Source organism: Penicillium antarcticum (genome assembly GCF_028974205.1).
Source record: "Penicillium antarcticum strain IBT 31339 chromosome Unknown utg000010l_segment0_segment0, whole genome shotgun sequence".
NCBI classification, from domain to species: Eukaryota; Fungi; Ascomycota; class Eurotiomycetes; order Eurotiales; family Aspergillaceae; genus Penicillium; species Penicillium antarcticum.
This window is the reverse complement of record NW_026695308.1, coordinates 376,349-396,059: the sequence shown is the minus strand read 5'-3', so window position 1 is coordinate 396,059 and position 19,711 is coordinate 376,349. Positions and strand designations below refer to the sequence as shown.

Sequence of the window (19,711 nt, the reverse complement as noted above, 5' to 3'; positions counted from 1 at the left end):
ATCGCGAGGGCCAAAGAATTGATATGACAGCCAAAGTTGGTTGTTGCATGATCCTGGGCAATGAACTTACTGCCGCCTAGAACTGACTTTTCTTGTGTTCTTTCTTTTTTTCTTTTCTTTCTTTTTTTCTTTTCGCGTTCTTATGGCAGAACGTGCATAGCCATCAAAGGTTTGAATTGCCTGACGAGTGCCAGTGCTCTGTTATATTAAATCGATTCTGCCGGTAGGTATTGCATATATCAGAACCACGGACTTGTCGTACCATAATCTGTAGCAGCCATGTAGGTGTTACTGATTGATATGAAAACACTACCATGAGATTGGAAAAACCGAATGTTCTCAAGTTGATCAGATGAAAAACAGTTCGATCTTTAATTTGTGAAGATTGCTCTTTTTCGACTGAAAGAAATGAATATCACTAGCAGAGAAATGATTATAGCCGCGACATGCTCCATATATTAAATTAATGTGTATTTTTACTCTCCGCAAGATCACCGGCACTATCCGTGACGTATTAATACTTTCAGCTTACTACTATAGTTTACATGTACTCATCAGGTATCTACGCCTCTATGGTATGGTCATGCCGTCGTTTTAGCGATCCCAAAACAACAGTGTACCTGTTTGCCTCAGCAAGATGTTTGTAGGAGCCTTTATTATGTTACATCTCGTAGACCTTGGGCCCTGCTTTTCCATGGGTTCCTTCACAAACAGCAACAAAAGCAAACGCAATCGTCTAGTGATAAAGCACATACCGAAAACATGCCTTGCTGCTTTAGAATCGATAGAAACGGCATTTATTGCACGATCTAGGGCCATACTCAATTAAATCATTTATCAGCAAGTGTTTCATACTACATCTTCGTTCTTTTGCGGTCTTCTTCTGGAATTGACTTATCCCTAATGGACAGGTGAACTCGGTCTTTGGAGAGCGTCGATGGTAGCGAGGCCCGCTTTTATGACCACCCCCTTCCTTTAATACTAGATAAAATAAGACTATGTCTGCTATTCATGGTTTGTCTATTGATAATTTCGACTTTTTATTATCCGCTCTTGAGCTCCGCCTTCCTTTTCCTTACGTTGTTTAGGTTTCAAATTTTTCCATAAAACCCATTTGGTACACAATACAACGGAGATACCATAATCAAGAAAGTAACGCTCTACATACGCGAAAGTATTTGATAAACGTAGGGCACGGCGGACAAGCGACCTGTGAGTCAACGACGGAGGCGGTGTTCTACAGCCAAATCTATTATGGGAGGGGGGCACCGGGTCCATGAGGCATGTGGCGACGGGCACAATGGGGCCTACAATAAAAGGACACCGCTCTCCAAGATTATCAAGCGTCTGGAAATCTCGCCGGGGACAAAAGGCAGAAGCTTTCAAGAATGCTTTCTTTCTACAACCATCGCTAGCCGATATGTCCGGTACAGACTCGATTCCAGTACCAATAGCAGATCGAATTTCCATAACGGCTCAAGAGTTACAGGAAGCAGTGCGAGGAATGAAGCAGGCAAAGTACCGGAAGAAGGCGGCATACCGAACTCTCTCTGACACAAGCCTATCGAGATACCGGTGATTCTGGAAACACTAGTACAGTTATTCCACGCCTGCTAAAGTACTAGCCACGATTCGTCACATCTCCAGCGCTCGATTTATGCTTCGAAAACAAGGCAAAAGCGACCACCGACTAGCAAATCCTACAGACAACTTAACTTGCGTTGTTGAACACACCCAAAGGAAAGTTCTTCGAGGCAATTATTGCACGGCTAATCAGCTATGCGGTAGAAACCAACGGTCTACCCCCACTTACCCATCTAGGAGCCGAATATGCATACTCCATGATCATGCTGTCCACACCATACTAGGTCGAAGCGAAACATTATGGGGGAAAGGCAAACCTGTGGTATCCCTGTTAATGCTGGAAGTGTCTGTAGCTCACGAGAAACGACGCCTGAGGTACTTCGTGCCTTAGGTGAGGGCTTTCCTAATCAATCGAAGCTCCAGAGTTCGTATGCCCGAAGGTATGTCCGATCGAGTCTGATTTCCATGAGCGACCCTCAGGGGCCGCCGATCTCACCGAATCCCTATCCCATCCACCACAAAGACCTCATTGAGAGTTGCGGCAACGTGGGCTGGATCAGGTCTGGAATTCTACCATTACCGTGAGAAAGCGGCTGCGAGGGCAATCGTCTCTCTTCGGGCACTGCGGAGCTTACCAGGCGGAACAGCTCGGAAGAAGAAGAAAAAAAAAAGTAAAAGAAAAATTCAAAAACTGGCCCGCATCTAAACCCGATGCCACTTCAGACCAGGCTTAACTAAGGCCTTATAAAAGGTATTCTGATGGGATATATGGCTTTGTGTGAGTCTCAAAAATGTGACGCTCTCAATGTCTGGAATAGACCACAGTACACGATAAAGAGCTATCTACGCCTTTTGGTTCGTTTCCTAACCAAATTTCGCGTCTGATTTTTTAAGGAAATGATAGGTGTGGCCTAATGCTTCTGCTTCACACTACATATAAAAGCATCACTAAGAAAGATACAATAATGTCTTGCCCTAGAGTCGTCTGTTACCCTTCGTGTCGTCATTATAGTGAAAGCTGCAACGGAGTCTCCATAACGCTCACAAAGGGTCGTGCCCGGAAAGGTTGCAATTTAAGTTAGTCCTCTCTAAGCAAAATGCCATCGCTTAGTTATTCATAAATCTTATCGGTGTCTAACAGTGGTGTAGAGTGCGTTTTGGCTCAGCGCGGCCAATCGGTCGAGATCGTTTTTTCTCCAAATATGAGCGATGAAATACCTAAGCGAAATTGGCAGACGCTGGTGCTCCGTGTTTTCACGAAAAGACAGCTTGAGGATTTGCGCTTTAATGTCACAGGGGTGGTATCTCACGGAATACGTGAACGAGCAAACTATAGAATTTGACAATCGAAATCTCTGGCATTACCGGTAAGGGCGCAGCAAGCCCAAATATATATTTGTCAATCAAGCATGAATACCACGGACCGCCATTGTGCATGCTAAAAAATAATAATCAAAACTATATGTTATTTGAACTCTATCTATAACTCCTATGGCATAAAAAAGCCCCAAGTTTATCAATCATTGCGCTCGATTCACGTAAAACTTGGTCTAGGTTTCTGGTTCAACTGTTTGGCTGTGTTCATCTAATAACCTAGCATATATTGCGAATGCATGATCTTTTTCGAAACTCCCTCGGCATTTTGACCCCGTTTTGAGAAAATTTGTGCAAGTGCATGATATATAGTCATTTCTATCATACTTAGCAATTTCGTAATGCCAACATACGATGGTCATGCGTCGTCTCGGCCGAAGGTCGCAAAAGAACGGCAGCCAAACTTGGCTTGTCCATCATACTTTCTTCGTGTCCTTGTAGAGCAATTATAACGAATTAGCCCATAAACATGGCCTTGCTTTGTCAATAGGATTTGTCCTAAGTATATGTTACTTTGTTCTAGGGAAAGTATTTGACAAAGCGGTCAATACCGGAAGACCTAAGACCTACTGCAGAACGGTAAGACTATAGGAAATTCGATGAAGTTCCAAGACTAGCCGAGGACTAAAGGGGTCTCGGTGCTTTCTGCCGAAATGGCCTTCGTCGTGTTGCCATTTACCTTCCACATGTTCACTTAACTCTCAACTGTTCATGGCAGCATGATCATTTAGGTCCAGACCAAAATTTGAACAGGGCAGATTTGAAGATTCCCAAAAAGTGGTATATAATGAATGCGTTAAGTATTGATGGGCTCCAGACGGTGTAGCATCGAGATCTTGAGTAAGTTAGCTTTGCAAATGTTACGCTGTGAGTCCGATAACCCTGAATGCTGTTCTATTTGCTGGGATCCGGTCCAATCAGGCAAAGAAGTTGCGATCCTTGCCTGCTCGCATGCGTTCCACCTTGAGTGTATCAACCAATGGCGCAGAGTAGGTGGTATCTGCCCGCTTTGTCGTCGACGACTTTCTGAGACCCAATGTGAGAATGACAGCACTTGTGACGATAGTGAGGATCAAGACAGCGATGAGGTAGTTCTGGTGGGCGACGGAGTGACAATATAGTACAGCATGGCATTACAGTTGCGTGCTATCACATGTAACCAAAAGTATGGTACGTTGCCTTGGGCTCGCCCTATCATCATCGGCATGCTGCGACGTGACGAAGAACAACACATGAAAGATCTATTTAAACCTCGTACGCGGGAACTAGGGTTAGGTCACGTGCTGAAGAAATCATAAAATTTGCAACAGCTAGGAGCCAGTGCCTCACGGGTACGCTGCGCGGATTCGCAACTTGCTGGTGGGGGCTTAAGGCGTTTGTCTGACTCGACAAAATAGATCAACACATGATTCTGCCCCAAACTATGTGCTTTACGTGAATGTGTCACAAATCATGTAGGGAGATTGCGTTACTTTGATGGTGTGGTATTGTGTAATGTTAGTCTTCGCGCTCGAAGTTTCAAACGGGATCTCGTATGGTTATTTCCTTGACTTTTGTGTTTCTTGTACAAGTTACCTTTATATTGTAAGGAATTTCTTTTTTTCTTTCACTGCAAAGAGAACCCAGCTGAGTGCTAATTTAAGGAAAATTCCTCGCACACAACTCATGCTCATCTGTCAATCTATTGATACCTAAGCTTTATGTGATGTTACTTCTAAGTTACTTGCTATATACGCAATTAGTGGCGATATTTGAGCAGATATATCCGGAATCAGTGGTTCTCATGACAACACTGTCTCCGATGTTAATAATGGCTTCAGGGCCCGATGATGGAAGTCGGCAAGATTAGGAACTATCTTCTTGCCCACCTTACGTGAATGTGGGAGAAGGGGTTCCATGATATTGACGGCGTATTTTATTTCGCCAACCTTGACTTAGCATTGACGTATACAATTTCTCCGAGGTCAATATTGGGTACCTGAGCCTGGGCGTACTAAACAACCATAATACTATGTAGCCGTAAAGTTCTACAGCACATGCCTTACATATCAACTCATATGTACTGTATTTTTGGTTGTCTCTGCTGTTTAAATGGGCTCTATGTCAAAGGTTCGAAAGTTGCATGGGACTTGATCTATTCTGAACAGATATCCAAACCCACCGAGTGCCTTTACCCACAACACTCAGACAGCTACACCCAATCAGTCTCGCGAAAGGTCTTTGACTCAGATCTATTTCGAGAGAAACCCCCCACCGCGGGGGGTATATTGGTAAAGCAAATAGAACATCCGCCAATTACATAAATAGCCGACATAAATAGCCTACATAAATAGCCTTCAAAGTTACTTTTTACGTTTAGCCCCGACGCTCCTTTCAGCTTTCATCTTTCTCCGCAAATATTCAAAAATCCTCGTTAGCCGAGGCCATTTTTAACGCCACGTTTGCCTCCTCTCCCGCACACGGGAGAAATTACGATTCTATGGTCCATCACACTGTATCGAAGCGCGATACCCCGGGCTAGCTAGACTACTTGTACCGACTGCATCGTATGTAACTTAATCGCTTCCAATGGCATCAAGGATTGTTTCAAGTGTTTCATGATTTCAACTTGACCCCATCCGAGATCCGGGATCAAGGCAGCGCAGTGGTACGAGGTAGAAAAAGACACTAAAGTGCGGGATACCACCGCTCAGTCAATCACACCTGCGTCGCTCTACCATCCCCGTCTGTCATTGTCCACCACGCCAGCAGAGTGGCACTATGGAAACTTAATGACAGTCAAGTCTGGGGATCTAGATGTGACATTTGAAAGTCAGACGAAACATATGAAGGTTTGGAGCGAGACCGGCGTCAATGACGAAGATCAGAGACAAAGTCCTACACCCAAGGCCCTACGTGGGGCTAGAACAAATGGTTTCATCACGCACAGCATACCGAAAAATGTTATAAAATGTAGCGATCATGGCCATTGTCGCTAAGCTTTTTATCTCTTCCTAAATACCTGCATTATAGACTGCAAATAGTATGGTTGAATAACTGAATAACCCTCAATGAGGCCTAGGCCTTTATCGGCCATTACTCGTTGTGGGTGGCCCGGATGAATAACATGTGCAGGGGTATGACGAGACAAGTTCACATTTCTTGGTAAATCACTCAAAGATATCTCCATGCTGTCTTGTCGCTACGGGCTCCCCGCTTAGAATATTGAATATTCGTGCTGGACCCTAGCCTGTCGGCAGCGTATTCTTCCAACTATCCATCATGGGCTGTATATCTTGTTCAACCACCACTACTTGTTTTCCAATATGGATACACCCCAGCAGCTGCCATTTAATAGCCCTGACCCTGATCAGGATTGGAGAACATGATGAATTAGGAGACAGCAGAAGCCACGCCGCCCAGCTCGACCCTCAGCTTTAGTGACACCGCTCTCTGGGATAGCGGCATTACACATTTCACGAAAGTCACCTGCCAACTATAGTGCTGGCCGGTGTAGTAGTGCTATAAAGAATTTGATCCTTATCATTGCAATAGCCTCGTTATGTAGGTTCAGATATTAGCTATTGGAGCTTTGGCTAAGATTTAATAGAGCGCCCCGCCAAATTTGATCTACATTTCCAGCATTCCTAACACACACACACACACAATTCATTAACGCCCGGCGGCTGAGCCGAAAGGGCAACTATCGCTAAACTACTATACATGTCTTAGTATATACAATTCTGTGACTCATTGGAGCCCATTCACAAGACCTTGGCGTATTTGTCATTCTCAGCATGCAGTGTCGCAGCGGATGCTCGTGGGTTAGTAATGCGGTTAGTAGACTGGCTTGAAGGCGCTTCTCCAAGTGTTCAACATCCTATCTTCGGCAGTTGAAGCGCGTCCACCATGAGTAGCACGAGGTGGTTGGTGGGTTAGGTTAGAATGAAAGGGGTGATTTATGTTCGTCGGCGGGGTTAAGTGGCCTCGAGGCGGCCTGTGGCTATGGCGAATCGTATTGAGGCCCGTACTGCCTCTAAGTTTGGCGTCCACCTTTGATCGTCGGAGGGCGACTTCCCTCCCAGGTAGAAGGATAGATTCCCTCGGTGGATGTCGGTACATTGTAGCATCTCCGTCCGATGTGCGGTCCACTTCCGACATCGAAAGAGGAAGTGCTCCACAGTTTCCTTGGCCTGTCCGCATGCACACTGATCAGTGGCGGCCGCGTTGATTCGATAGAGGTATCTATTCAGTCTCGCCATGCCCGTCCGGAGTTGGGCTAGCACGGTCGCTTCCTTCCATGACAAGCGATCATACAGCAGTCGCGTGTGTTTTCCTGGAAGTGCTGCATCTACTCGTTTGGCGTGCTTTCCGACGTCCGCTGGCAAGGTATTTCTGGGGACTGCTTGAGACCGTGCGAGATTCAGTGTGGTCGATTTCATCCTTGGGGCGCTTTCTTGTAGGAGGGCGTCTTCTTGTGTCGCGGCTCTAGCCTGTACTTTAGCCAGGCCTAGCAGCTTGTTGTCTTCACTGGCAGAAACCCAGCGAAATTGAACATGGGTTCGGTTTCTCTGCAACCTTTTAATCAACTTGTATATCCGACAGACAAATTCCTGGCCAGATTGCTGTCGAGGGTTTCTGAGTGTGAGAACCGCCGCTTTGTTGCTTGTGAGCAGTGTGATCCTGTAGTCTTTCAGCCCTGGCACCGTGCTCAATACGTGTGCCATGGCTGCCAGTTCCGCAGAGAATGGATTCTGCTCTGCTCTTGCGGCCAAGGTGATGGATAGCGTTTTGTGTTTGAGCTTTCGATTTCGAGGTGGTCGCTTCTCGAGGGCCACTCCAAAACCCACCAGCTCGTTCCGTGCCGAACTGCTACCCGCGACCTGCATGCACCCGCCCGCTTCGGCCGGGCCCTCAAGCTGTTCACCACCATCGGTCTGCACGCGTTCCGCCCACGGGGCAAGCGTGAAGGGGTTAATCGTCTCCAAAGTCTCCATGTCGATGTGCTTAAGCGCATCGGCTACATGATACAGCGGTGAGCGGTGGTATCTTCTGAACTTTCTGATCTGATCTGTACACCGGCGGAGAGGGTTGGTTCCCGGCAAGGTGTGGATGTCTGTCCACATTTTCACGGATCGTTTCCAGAATCGACGCCGCGCAGTAGCTATGTGAGCCTCCGCCTCTGCGACACTAGTCGCGACCGTAAGAAATGTCCCCACAATGGCTTGTGCGCCTACTCTCTGGACTCGGTGGATTGGTCCCATGCCCTTATCCTTGCATGCGTGCATCCAGACATTGGAGGCGTAGTCTACGACCGGTGCCACCGTTGACGTGAAGAGCTGCCGCGCAGTCGCTGCGGATAGACCACGGAGTCGCCGAAGCTCCATCGTTGCTTCAAGACCCTTGGACGCTGCCCTCGCAATATGTTCCTTGTACTTGAGTCTTGTGTCCATCACGACACCCAGGATCTTGACGTGGTCTGTTGGTACCACCGTCTGCCCCTTGATGGTGAACGGCTCATGGTCCGATTTGCGCATCTTGGGAGCAAAGTGTATGATAGCCGTCTTGTCCGCTTCAAAGGTCGCTCCACTTCTCTTTTCCCAGTTGAGCGCCTCGTTGATGATGGCTTCAATTCCTTCCCGGTTACTCTGCGCGGTCGGACCGGTCACCCACGCGGTAAAACCATCCACGAAAGCGACTGCTCCTCCCTGGCTGTCGATCTGTCTTTGCACGAGGTCTGCGTTGAAGAAAAGAAATAGAATCGGAGACAGGGGCGAGCCCTGCGGCAGCCCGGCTTGTGGCAAGCTTTCAGTTTCAGATACTTGCCCGTTGATCAGGATGTTCGCCGTTCGTTCCGAGCAGAAGGCCTCAACCCAACGAAGCAGGATCTGTGGTATGCCTCGGGCTTTCATCCTCTGGAGCAGTCGTTCTTTGCATACTCCGTTGTAGGCTCCTTTGACATCGAAGCTGATCAAGCTCAGCACTCGCCGGCCGCGCCACGCCGCATAGATTTGCTCCTGCAGGAACACCAGTGCTTGCTCTGCGGACCGCTGCTTTCGGGCCCCAAAATGGCTCGTCGGGAGCAGTCCATGCGTCTCCACCGCGTGCGAGATCCTCTCTGCGACCACCGATTCGAGTATCTTTCCGAGTGTCGCAAGGAGTGAGATAGGCCTCCATGCCTTTGCAATGGTGTAATCATCTTTGTTCGGCTTCTTGAGCGGTATGATCTTCGCGTGTCTCCACTGTCTTGGCACTGTGCCCTCTTGCAACGAGGCTTGAAAGAGATCGAGGACCCTGTACTTGACTGTGGGCCACGTCATCTTCCAAACGATCGCCGGTAGGCCGTCTTCACCAGGTGCCTTCCACGACTTGGCCGCTGACAGCTGCCGCTCTATCTCCTCCATAGTCACGGCTGGCATGTCTACAGGCGCTCTTTGTGGTCTCACTCCTTCCTCGTCGATGTTCTCTGGCAAAGGCGGGAAGAACTTGGATAGCAGTTCCTCCGCTTGCTCCTTGTGATCGTTGGTAGTAGTTCCATCTGCTCTGAGGAGCTGCGGAATCTTCCCGAACGCGGCGTCGTCCCCCGACTTGAGGTACTTGGCGGCTTTCCAGATGTTGTCGTTGTCTGCGAGAAAATCGTTCCAGTGCTTCTTCTTTTGTTTGCGGATGGCATCGTGGTATTGTTTGGCCGCATCCTGGGCCATCATTTCAAGCCGAGGTACTCTTCGACCTACCCGTCGCTCGGAGCGAGCGCGGTTTCTCCAGTACGTGTATATGTGACGGAGTTGAGTGAGGTCAGTTGTCCACCATCGCTTCGCATGGGGTGATGCTTTCGCTCTCGGTGTTAAAGCGTGCACCGCTTCCGAAACTGCCGCCATCAGCCGATCCGTTTTCTGCTGTACAGTGCACTCCGACGGAAGGGTGGCTAGAGCCATTTGAATCCTGGCGTTAATCTCCTTCCATGGTGCATTCTTCAGTAAAAGTCGCTCTTGGTGCTTTGGGCCCGACCACTGGGTGTCGAACACGGACTCAATGGCGCAGTGATCAGAGCCGTGGTCTGTCTCGAGTAAAGCACATTTCGTCATGGATTCCGTCAAATTCTCTGAAGCTAGGACTAGATCGATGGTAGACTCGCAGTCTCCACTTTGTCCGCCGCCATGCCATGTCTTGGTGCCGCGTTTGAGCAAGCTACTGAGCGCGAACTCATTCATGAGGTCGATGATCGGATCCGCTTCCCCTTGTCTTCCCAGCGACACCTCATCTCCACCCCAAAGTTGATCGTGTCGGTTGAAGTCCCCCATGATCAAAATATCGACCACCGCACCGGTGTCCCGTCGTACCTTCGTGATCGCACCGCGTAAACGACTGCACGCATCGTCCAAAGCGGAGACATTGCCCCCTTCTACGTAGACTGATGCCGTGAAGACCACTCGCTCGGGGAGCCTAATCACCGCTGCTGTGATGTCTGGAGAATCCATAGGGACTTGCTCTGCTTCGACTTCTTTGTTGACCCAGAGCATGCTCCGGATCGCCCATCTCCCTTCCCTCCAGGTGGAGGGCACCATCTTTGTCCACTTGTGATGCCCCATTGGGGTGGTCAAGAGCCGGCCTTGACAGCATTCCTAACATTAGAGCAGAGTTTCAGTTTAGTCTACATTCGCTACGACCCTTTTTGCCTTATGCATTACAGGTGATTGTTCCTTTCCTCTCCTTGGCGTTGTCGGAGAAGTGGATCATTAAATGCTCTCTGTTTCTTCACCTCGTTTTCACTAACGTCGGTGCTACAGAGCCAGCTTCCGGGCTCTAACCGTTGCCTGTGTCATTTCGGGAAATTGAGTTCTCCATTGGTGGCCATATTTGTGGAAGTCCGAAACGATCTACGGAAGTTGTACTAAGCCGGTAAGACGGCTCCAGTATTCATGTTCTATAGGCTTGGAAATATCGCTGTCCCAATCGTCGGACCAATCATTGGACATTCCGTTGTGGAAGCTGGCGGATGGCGGTAGATCTTTTGGCTGACAGCTACACTTATTGATGCCTACTTCCTCACGATTCTTCCTGCCGCGGAAGTCCGAGAGCCAGCGGTCGGAGGAAAGCGCTTGGTCGGAATAACAGAGACAAAGGGCAACCCAATCCATGGAGGATGTAGCGGTCATAGGCACTTCCATAGTCTGTGGAGCCATTGTTCCCCCTAAGGAAAAGTGAGCACTACCAATAAGCTGCCGTTAGTACTTTCCCACGTTCTGACAGCGACAAAGATGTAGCAATATTCGGAAAAAATAGACCGGCCACCTACGTTGGAGATGGTTTGTTTTTGCTCATAGAATCCTCCGTCCTGCAACTAATGGACGGGCTCTGGTTGCCGTCGAGGAGAATAGTATTTCGTTCCATTTCCCTGCTTTTTCCCGCTTGAAGAAAGGCTGAACTATTATTAGTGGAACGTAACTGGTGTAAACCAAGGAATACAGGACTATATAGCTAGGATTGAAAGCATCAGCGCCGGGCGAGGAAGCTCTGCTGTTCAGATTCATCAAGCCGTTCTTCTTCCTCGCAGGAGATACAATACTTCTACAATGGCAAGCCTTGTTTGTTACAAGTGGGTGGATAGTGAATACGGGGTGCCAATATCGTACCGTGAAGGAGCTTCGGTATTCCTAGAAAGTATGGGAAGCCGGATCACAGACATGCCACGACGACTATTGGTATCGTAGCGGGTAGTGTGGCTGCTGGAGTGGCAATCTTTGGAGATTTATTTCGTTCGTTCTAATATTACTGTGAGAGAAAGGCAAGTGCCATGCTTTCAGATGTAAATCCGAGACAGACAAAAATCCATTAAGGCTCTGATGCAGATTATCGGAACAAAAAGTCTCAAGAGCCAACCCAGGTAGGCGGGCAAAGGGTCTGATGGAAAGGATTGGATATACAATCTTTTATATAGATTGGGCTAACATGAGGCAAAGGCTTAGGAATAGTTATCCCTGGTAAAAGGAGATTGTCCTTTGAGTCCACAGTCGCACATAGCTTGGGATCTCGAAATGCCTAGTAAACTTGATTAATGGTGCGAGCTATCTTTTCAATCCTGTAGGTGCTATCCACTCATCACTGGGTCTGGCCTTCCGATATTAGAAAACGGTTTCTTGTGGTGTAAGCCCGAGTGCACCGGCCTGCATAGGCTAGGTATAAGAAATATCATCATCTTCATCATCATCCATCATCTTCATCATCTTCATCATCTTAGGCGGTCCATTCTCACGATGATAACGCATTACCTATTTTGACAGGTTGGCTTCAGTGTATTAATAAAATACTTAAACAAACAATCAAAAATACCTCCATTGATAGCTTTTTCAATATGAAGTAAGCGAGCCAGAATACCCGTACAATTATTACTGCGACCTCATTTACAACCTGGTATGTTCTCAGAATGTTTAGCACGAAATTCCTAAGTTACTTACTAAGTTAGCTTACGTGCTATGCGCCCGGGGTTAATCCCAGCGAGACCGGCATCCCTACTACTGTACTACATTTAAAATATTTGTTTAGACATGAAAGGGGTAGTGGGACCCATTACTAACTTTGTACCCATTTGCGATGGTTATGTGCTATACCGTCGATCGCATCATTCTTCCCCTTTGCTTCAATTGCTTTGATGTCCTGCCTCGACTTTGCTCGTCGAAACATTTACCATGTGGCTACTTCATCCCGTCAGCTGCATACATGGAAGGAGAAAATGACAGGTAAGCACCTTGGCAGTATCCAGCTCTTCAAAGTAATTTTTTTTCGAGGACCATGCACTCTCTTTGACTGGGTGTCATTGTTAGAGGGGCCGAAAAAATTCCTCGTTTCTTCTATGCTAGCAAATCAAGCCATCTGTGTTCTTCGTTTATCTGAGGTTATGAAGCGGCATAATTGGACGGAATTTTCGTACAATCGCATTTAGGGAACTTCATGCTGGACATTAATCAGAAAGTCCTGCCAGCCTCGCGGAGAGGCTGCAATTACTTTTTTCAAATGACGTTCCTCTCGCGAAAATGCAGGGAATGCTCTGAGCCACGTGTACTGCCTTGGGGCTAACATAGGGCAAACAAATAATTAGGGATTTGCGTCTATTTCCGTGACTCGTTGCTCTAATATAGAACGCACGATCCACCCGAGCAGGCCATTTTTGAAAAGAAAATCCCGAAATGGGCCTTCAATATATCCTCAAACAAAGTAATAAGTATTCTCTCAATAATGGAAGTCTGTACTTTTTCCGAGGAGGCCAACTGAGTCCAAGGAGCCTCATCTGGAGTGAGCTCTCCGCAAGAAGAAAGAATGGAGGATTTTTATACTCTTCTTGGCTTAAGAGATGATGCAGATGGCGAAGATATAAAGAAGGCTTACCGTAAAAATGGTAAGCAAACAGATGAATGATTCATTGAAAGCAGACCTTGACTTTTAGCTCTCAAATGCCATCCTGACAAGAACCGCCAAAGTGACGCCTCAAAGAGCAATGAAAAGTTTGCGGCTATCAGCAATGCATATGAAACTTTAAAAGATCCACAAAAGCGTGCTGAATATAATTTGAAAAAACGTGCTAAAGATGGGTTGAACAAGCGTGCTGAAGATGAGTTGAACAAGCGTGCTGAAGATGAGTTGAAAAAGCGTGCTGAAGATGATTCGAAAAGGGGCCGCAGACATCCTACCCCGGCGGCGCCTTCCCAGCGTGAGCCATCTAGTAATGGGCGACCTAATAAGCCGGCTACACATCCAAAGGGAACGTACTACTCAACAGGCAGCAAAGAATCATACTTCTCCAAAGCCGAAGTGAATGAGGGGCCACGGTTGCCAAATCCAAACCAGCACGCGTATATGAGAGAAAGATTCCGCCAGTGGGGCCACGGGTTTTACAATAAAGGAACTTTTAGCTCGATGCCCTATCAAAGACCTGGCGGTCAACCTGAGGAAGGTAAGCCCCCCATTCGAAAAGCCGAAATGAATGAGGGGCCACGGTGTCCAGATCCAAATCAGCACCCGTATATGAGAAAAAACTTCCGCCAGCGGGCCCACGGGTTTTACAATAAAGGAATTTTTAGCTCGATGCTCTACCAAAGCCCTGGCGGTCAACCTGAGGAAGGTGAGCCCCCCATTCAAAATGCTACAGGCTACCCGCAGGGTCGACATAAAGCACAACAGGGCCATGCCCCATTTCACGCCCCTCCAAGGCCCTGGGAAAGGCATAGTCGACCAGAAGAGCACGATCGACGAGAAGGGCAAGTACCAGAGCGACGACCTGTTACAAAAAATCAGCCTACTCGAACTAGGACTCCGTCAGAGAATTCTGGGATAAATCGGCTAGACAAAACTGATGAGCCATCACAGACAAGTCAAGCACCCGGAGCCTCAAACACCCAGAGATCATATCAGCGGAAATTCGTACGCGATTCTACCCAACCCCAAACCTTCGGGAGAAGGCAGAGCCCTGGGCGTTCCCGTTCACCCAGCAACCAGAAACCCTACAGGGATCGTAGCCCGACGGTCCACCAAGGCTACCGATCTGATCACGGTCAGCCTGAAAAAGATGGACCCCCAGTTCGAAAGAACACAGGCTACACACAGCGTCGACATGAAGCACAACAGGGCAATGCCCCGGTTTCTGACCCTGGCTCAGCAAGACAGACACACTCAGTAGGACGCACAGCCTCAGAGCAACAACCCATTCCAGAGCATCAGCCTACTCGAACCAGACCTTCATCGGGGGTAAATCAGCCGGATGAGACTTATCAGCCATCGCAGATGGGTAGAACATTCAGAGCCTCAACCTCCCAGAGGGCAAATCTAAACCCCGCGTTAAAGAAGCGGGGGCCCGGATTTGGTTGCATTCCACCCAGCGAGATTTCTCACACGACACTGTTAGGTGGATATCGGCGGAGCACTGGAAGACCACAAAGCCCCACTGGCTCCACCAGCTGTAGTGATTTGGAAAGTACGGCCACTCAACCACCGCGCTTTAAGAACAGACGCAAAGCTACCCCCAAAAGTCGAGTGTTGCCGCCTCTGAATTCGTCACCACCTCTATCTTAGCTTTCCACTACACTGCAGTATAGCTCCTTGTCTTCTGTTGAGTTGAACAAGCTTACGTAGTCAACTATTTCGACAGCATTCATTGCTTCTAGCGATGGCATATAGAAAGGCTCTGGAAAGACAAGTGACTGACCATTTCTTCTCATGTATACGGAGCCAAAAGAAACAAAACCCATTTCAAATCTATGTTTATAAAAAAGTAAGCAAGAAGTATTCCTTGCAAGGGTTCGCAAGGAAGTTTAGGAGGTATCAAATTGTAGCAGTTTCGTCTACGGTGTTTTGGGGTGATTTACTCCCATGGAAACTACGCTCTAACAACTTATTATGATATTCCTTCGCAAACCATTGTTTTTCCTACCTTATTGCGGTGATCCCAGTGTGCATTCTAAGTTCTTGTCTTGCGAGAGATTGTGAGGTTCTCGGGCACGGCCTATATGTTCTTTTATCATTATAAAAAGGGCAAATGAGCCAAGCAATGACCCCCGAGGAAGCGTGGGTTTGGCGCTACCGCAATGATGTATATGAAACTTCACTCGACAAAGCCTTCCCCGAACGTTGGCGGGTCCCACCATGGAACGAAAGAAATGAACAAGGCCGCAGCCAATATTGGCAAGTCCGTCCCTATCCCATTGCGGAATTTGGGGCATCATGACCGTAGATACTCTTTTTTCTACAATTTATACACTGCGAAAGAATGACCGAGCAAATGTCTTGCCTAAGTGTATCGCTCATTGACCAAAGATTGTCAACAAGATAGGTCGCTCACGCTTCTCGTTTTTCGATGACACCCTATTAATAACAGAGACCGTGATAATTCCTGCCATGTGGGTATTCACTGCTTCAGTCGTTGCTGAATATAGGAGGGATGGGGGTGTGGAGAAATCCATCAGTGTTGATTTCGCCATGCATTCCGCCAGACTCGTAATAGTCAACCTTTATTGCCTACCACGTCAGGTAAAGTACGTGTACCATCTGGGACAAAGAAAAGCAAACAGAGAGCACTAAATGGTGCGCGGCGGTAATGTACTGACAGTATTAGACATAGGGTTTGATCGTTGTATTCTTTGTCAGGATGAGGAATTGATGTACTGGCTGGTACTGAACATGTCCAATAGAATCAGGTGATTGATTGTAGGTGTTCAAGATCGGTTGAACGATCTCAGGGGTCTATACCGTACTTCCGAATGTGCCCGGAATACCGTACAAATACTAGGAGGAATTGGGTGAACGATGAATAAGCCTGTCCCAAAGGGTCCTAGTGGTATTTGACCACTCTCTCAGTTCGTCATTCTTCACTCGGCAAAGGTTTGAAGCCAGGTTTATTGAGAGAAATAAACCCCAATCTTCATCGAGCGGTGCTCCTAAGTAGTCTACAATCTCTCCCAATGCTGGAGGATTTGCTTAGATGGATTTCCTTCTTCCTCGGGTCACTCGACGACTACTGTTCCTACCAGGTAATTTACTTGCCGTAGGTACTACTGGTCAGCGAGCCTGGGACGGTACTCTTTGTCTATAACGGTAGCGCTGCCAACGCCCTCGTTGCAAGCCTTCTAATTTTCCAAAATATTACCGGCCTACGTGCTATACATGGCTTGATCTGGGATGAGCAAGGACAAATTCTGTGTGCTGTTGGAACGGACGCCGCAGCAGACGGCACCGATCCAGTCCCTGCTTATGGAACCATTGTAGTATATCCTGGAGCTCTAGGACAGAACCCTTATCTAAAGACCGTTATGTCTACAAACTGCCTGAGGCAAACATAACTGAGGTTGAATGGGGTAAGGGATAACCGTGGTGGGCTGAATTACACGGCCTGACGCCTAACCCTCGCCAGCGGAAATCCCTTGTGTCGGAAGACCGTGGACTACACGCGTTCGATATTGGAACTGGCCAGCTCACGGAGCATTATGAGAACGTCACCAATCAGGATCACTAGGTTAGGAGGTAACAAACGATGACTGTCATGGGTATACTGGTGGGGAGATATGGGCGCTGCCGCAGTCAGGCCTGAAGAGTTTCAATATTGCACCCGATGGCAGTTTTGTCTATGTGCAGGACTTGCGGGTTAAATCGAGCCGTTCTCATACGCCTTTGGTTACTCATGACAAGAAACACAAGTTAAGTATCGGCGATAAGATCTACCGGTCGCGGTGGTTTGGAAACCTTGATGGCTGGCCTAAATCCTGAACTCATGAGATAAAACCCCAAATTCAAGTATATTTTGCCTACAGTAAAGTTGACAGGCCCGAGGGGTTGTTTCAACTCCATCTGGAATTAGTTGTCCGTACCAGGGCTCGACTTAGACGCGGTACCGTAGACTATAGAACACGAGTGATGCAGCATAGCTTGGTACCATCAGGACAGCACTCGTTGAATTTGTGTTTAGAAGAAGTACCACCGTGGAATTTTAGTACACCGTCCGGGTTGGCCACCTCGCCTCTACGTAAAATTCACGGCGCATGTTCCCAAGCCGCTAGATGCTGAAGCCTTATCCATAATGACCTGAGGCATTGTGACAACAACGATAAACAAATGTTTCTAACACTAGCTCAGCGAAAGGCATCGCAAGTCTCTGCAATGGCACCCCACCAGTATTACCTTTCTGAAAGGTTATCCATGAATTCTCCCGTGCATGTCGGCTCATGGTGTAAAAATACCCTTCTGAGGCTACCCAATGTTAGCATATTTTACCTTCACATCGAGGCTTGGGCTCCTAGCCTCGCTCAGAAGAAGGCCCAAGGTACTCATCATGACGCGGCTTTGCCAGTATTTAGGATCGGAGCTACTAGTTTGACACTTGCGATTGGTGAGGTAGTGACATCATTGCTTTGTTACGTGGTAGTGGGAATGGAAGTGGTGTATATCTGAAGGGAAGGTAAAAAAGCCATGTCTAGGATTTCAGTGGCTTATCTCCAGATATTAGTTGAATCAGTTTGGAAAAGCAATCATACAAGATTCAGATACAGAAATTTTGATCAGGCAAAAGTTTTTAGGGAACAACTAGTTGAAGGAAGTTTTTTTCCGGGGGATCAGAACAAAAATAAAAAGGCGGGGTACAGTACTACAAGAATTTATACCTTGAATGCGGAAAAGTAGGTCGGAAAGTAACCATGAGTAGGGAATGAATTGTTAGACAAGAGAATAATCAAACTACAAATCCAAGTACATATTAAGCAAGGCGGGCTTTTAGTATAGTACTCTCCAAGGACAGCAGCACAACCACAATTACCGCTCTGAGAGATCCTATAATTTTGAAGCAGCTGCAGGCTTGTTACATTTTCTGTCTTCTCTTGTCTTTGTTTGTCTTTGTTTGGATTGGTTTAATGACACCCTCTACAAATACTACGAATTAACTACATTATATAGCACACTCACATGCAACATAGATAAATGAGCTCATCGTCATCATCATCATCATGTATTTTAAGTCATTTATTCTCGGCTAAGCAGTTTGCACGTATCTCACTTTTGCGGCTCTTGTTGTTGGAGTAGGGTAGATACGGGAGTGTGCAATGGTAATTAAACTGTAAAGTTCTCTTGAGCATGCATTACGTACTTCAGGCCTCTAACTTACCATCTTATTTCCTCGTTTGGCGAAAGGTGATGGAAATAATCCCTGGGTCAGGCATTATGGCGCACATAAATTATCAAAAGATGATCAATTTGGCGTATTTCGGTACGCTGCCACACTTTAGGCTAAGCTTTACCTGACAAAATAGCTAACGAGTAACGCCCTTCTAATCTATGCTACAATGCTACACCTAACGCTTATGGGTATTTCTCTCTCCAGTCTTTGCGTTATTTCTTATTCCAACCTCAAAAAAAAATACAAATAAATAAAAGAAAAGAAAAGAAAGAGGGAAAAAAATAAACCAAGCTAAAAAGCAACAGCTGTTGCTAGCTCAGGAAGGGGCGTCAATTTGGGCGTGTCTAACTTGGATCTTAGGAGGAATAATGTCAAATTTTGATTAGAGAGAAAACAAGCCGCTTCAACTTTCGCAGCTCGCTTTTTGTTGTCATATTTAATTGGAATGAGCTTCCATAGCACATTTCCCTTAGAGAAAGGCATTCGTGGCCTCTCTGTCAGGTACCTGCGTTCACTGCCCGTCTTTACTTCGGATAATTGCTGATAATAGTGATATATAGGCCCATATTGAAGGCAGAATCCACCAAGGCCATTTGGGGATGATGGTGTTTGTGCTGTGCCAGTCAGGAAACAGGTCACCGATATTGATTTCAATATTCCTTTAATACTTTTGTGCATAGGTGCAGGAATACTGCTCCAAAAACAACAATCATTTATTCTTATTCTCACGTCGTTCATTTCGAGCATTTACCATTATCTAAGTCTAGATGTGTTATTTAAGAGTTGGAAGTAGCTGATGAGAGAAGTGGGCATATAAGCATAGAAGTTGTATCTTGTCAATAGACTCATCATTTTGCTCCCACTTTTGTATAGCCGATGCGCCATGCTCGCCAATAAAATGAGACAAATTCGATACAAGGCCGTATCTCTTCTCGCCCTCCGTGGGCATGGTAGCAGGAATCCTAAAAGGGCTTCAACTTTAGCCATAGATTTATGGATGGCAAAAGAGTGTACCTGGCATCCGTCATTAGTACTAAACTTCATTGTCACTTCCATAGAAGACCTGAATTACCGACACCATAGCCAATTATGGATATATCCAGAGAGAATTAAACTGGAGGATGA

The 19,711-nt window shown here is 47.0% G+C and overlaps 3 protein-coding genes across 3 annotated transcripts; 2 read left to right on the top strand and 1 right to left on the bottom strand.

Annotated features, from left to right (window-relative positions):
- Positions 1-6,914: 6,914 nt before the first annotated feature.
- On the bottom strand, positions 6,915-10,526 carry N7508_011118 (uncharacterized protein; the record flags this gene model as incomplete). Its single annotated transcript, XM_058469178.1, has 1 exon — positions 6,915-10,526. One exon carries the CDS (start codon positions 10,524-10,526, stop codon positions 6,915-6,917), a length of 3,612 nt encoding a protein of 1,203 aa, XP_058314156.1.
- Positions 10,527-13,251: 2,725 nt separating this feature from the next.
- On the top strand, positions 13,252-14,447 carry N7508_011117 (J domain-containing protein; the record flags this gene model as incomplete). Its single annotated transcript, XM_058469177.1, has 4 exons — positions 13,252-13,330; positions 13,379-13,885; positions 14,013-14,246; positions 14,299-14,447. The coding sequence occupies 4 exons, from the start codon at positions 13,252-13,254 to the stop codon at positions 14,445-14,447; spliced, it is 969 nt and encodes a 322-aa protein (XP_058314155.1).
- A 1,938-nt stretch (positions 14,448-16,385) lies between these two features.
- N7508_011116 (uncharacterized protein) lies at positions 16,386-17,187 on the top strand (the record flags this gene model as incomplete). The annotated part of the gene is given in 4 exon segments (XM_058469176.1): positions 16,386-16,454; positions 16,473-16,730; positions 16,835-16,915; positions 16,942-17,187. 4 exon segments carry the CDS (start codon positions 16,386-16,388, stop codon positions 17,185-17,187), a joined length of 654 nt encoding a protein of 217 aa, XP_058314154.1.
- Positions 17,188-19,711: the final 2,524 nt, after the last annotated feature.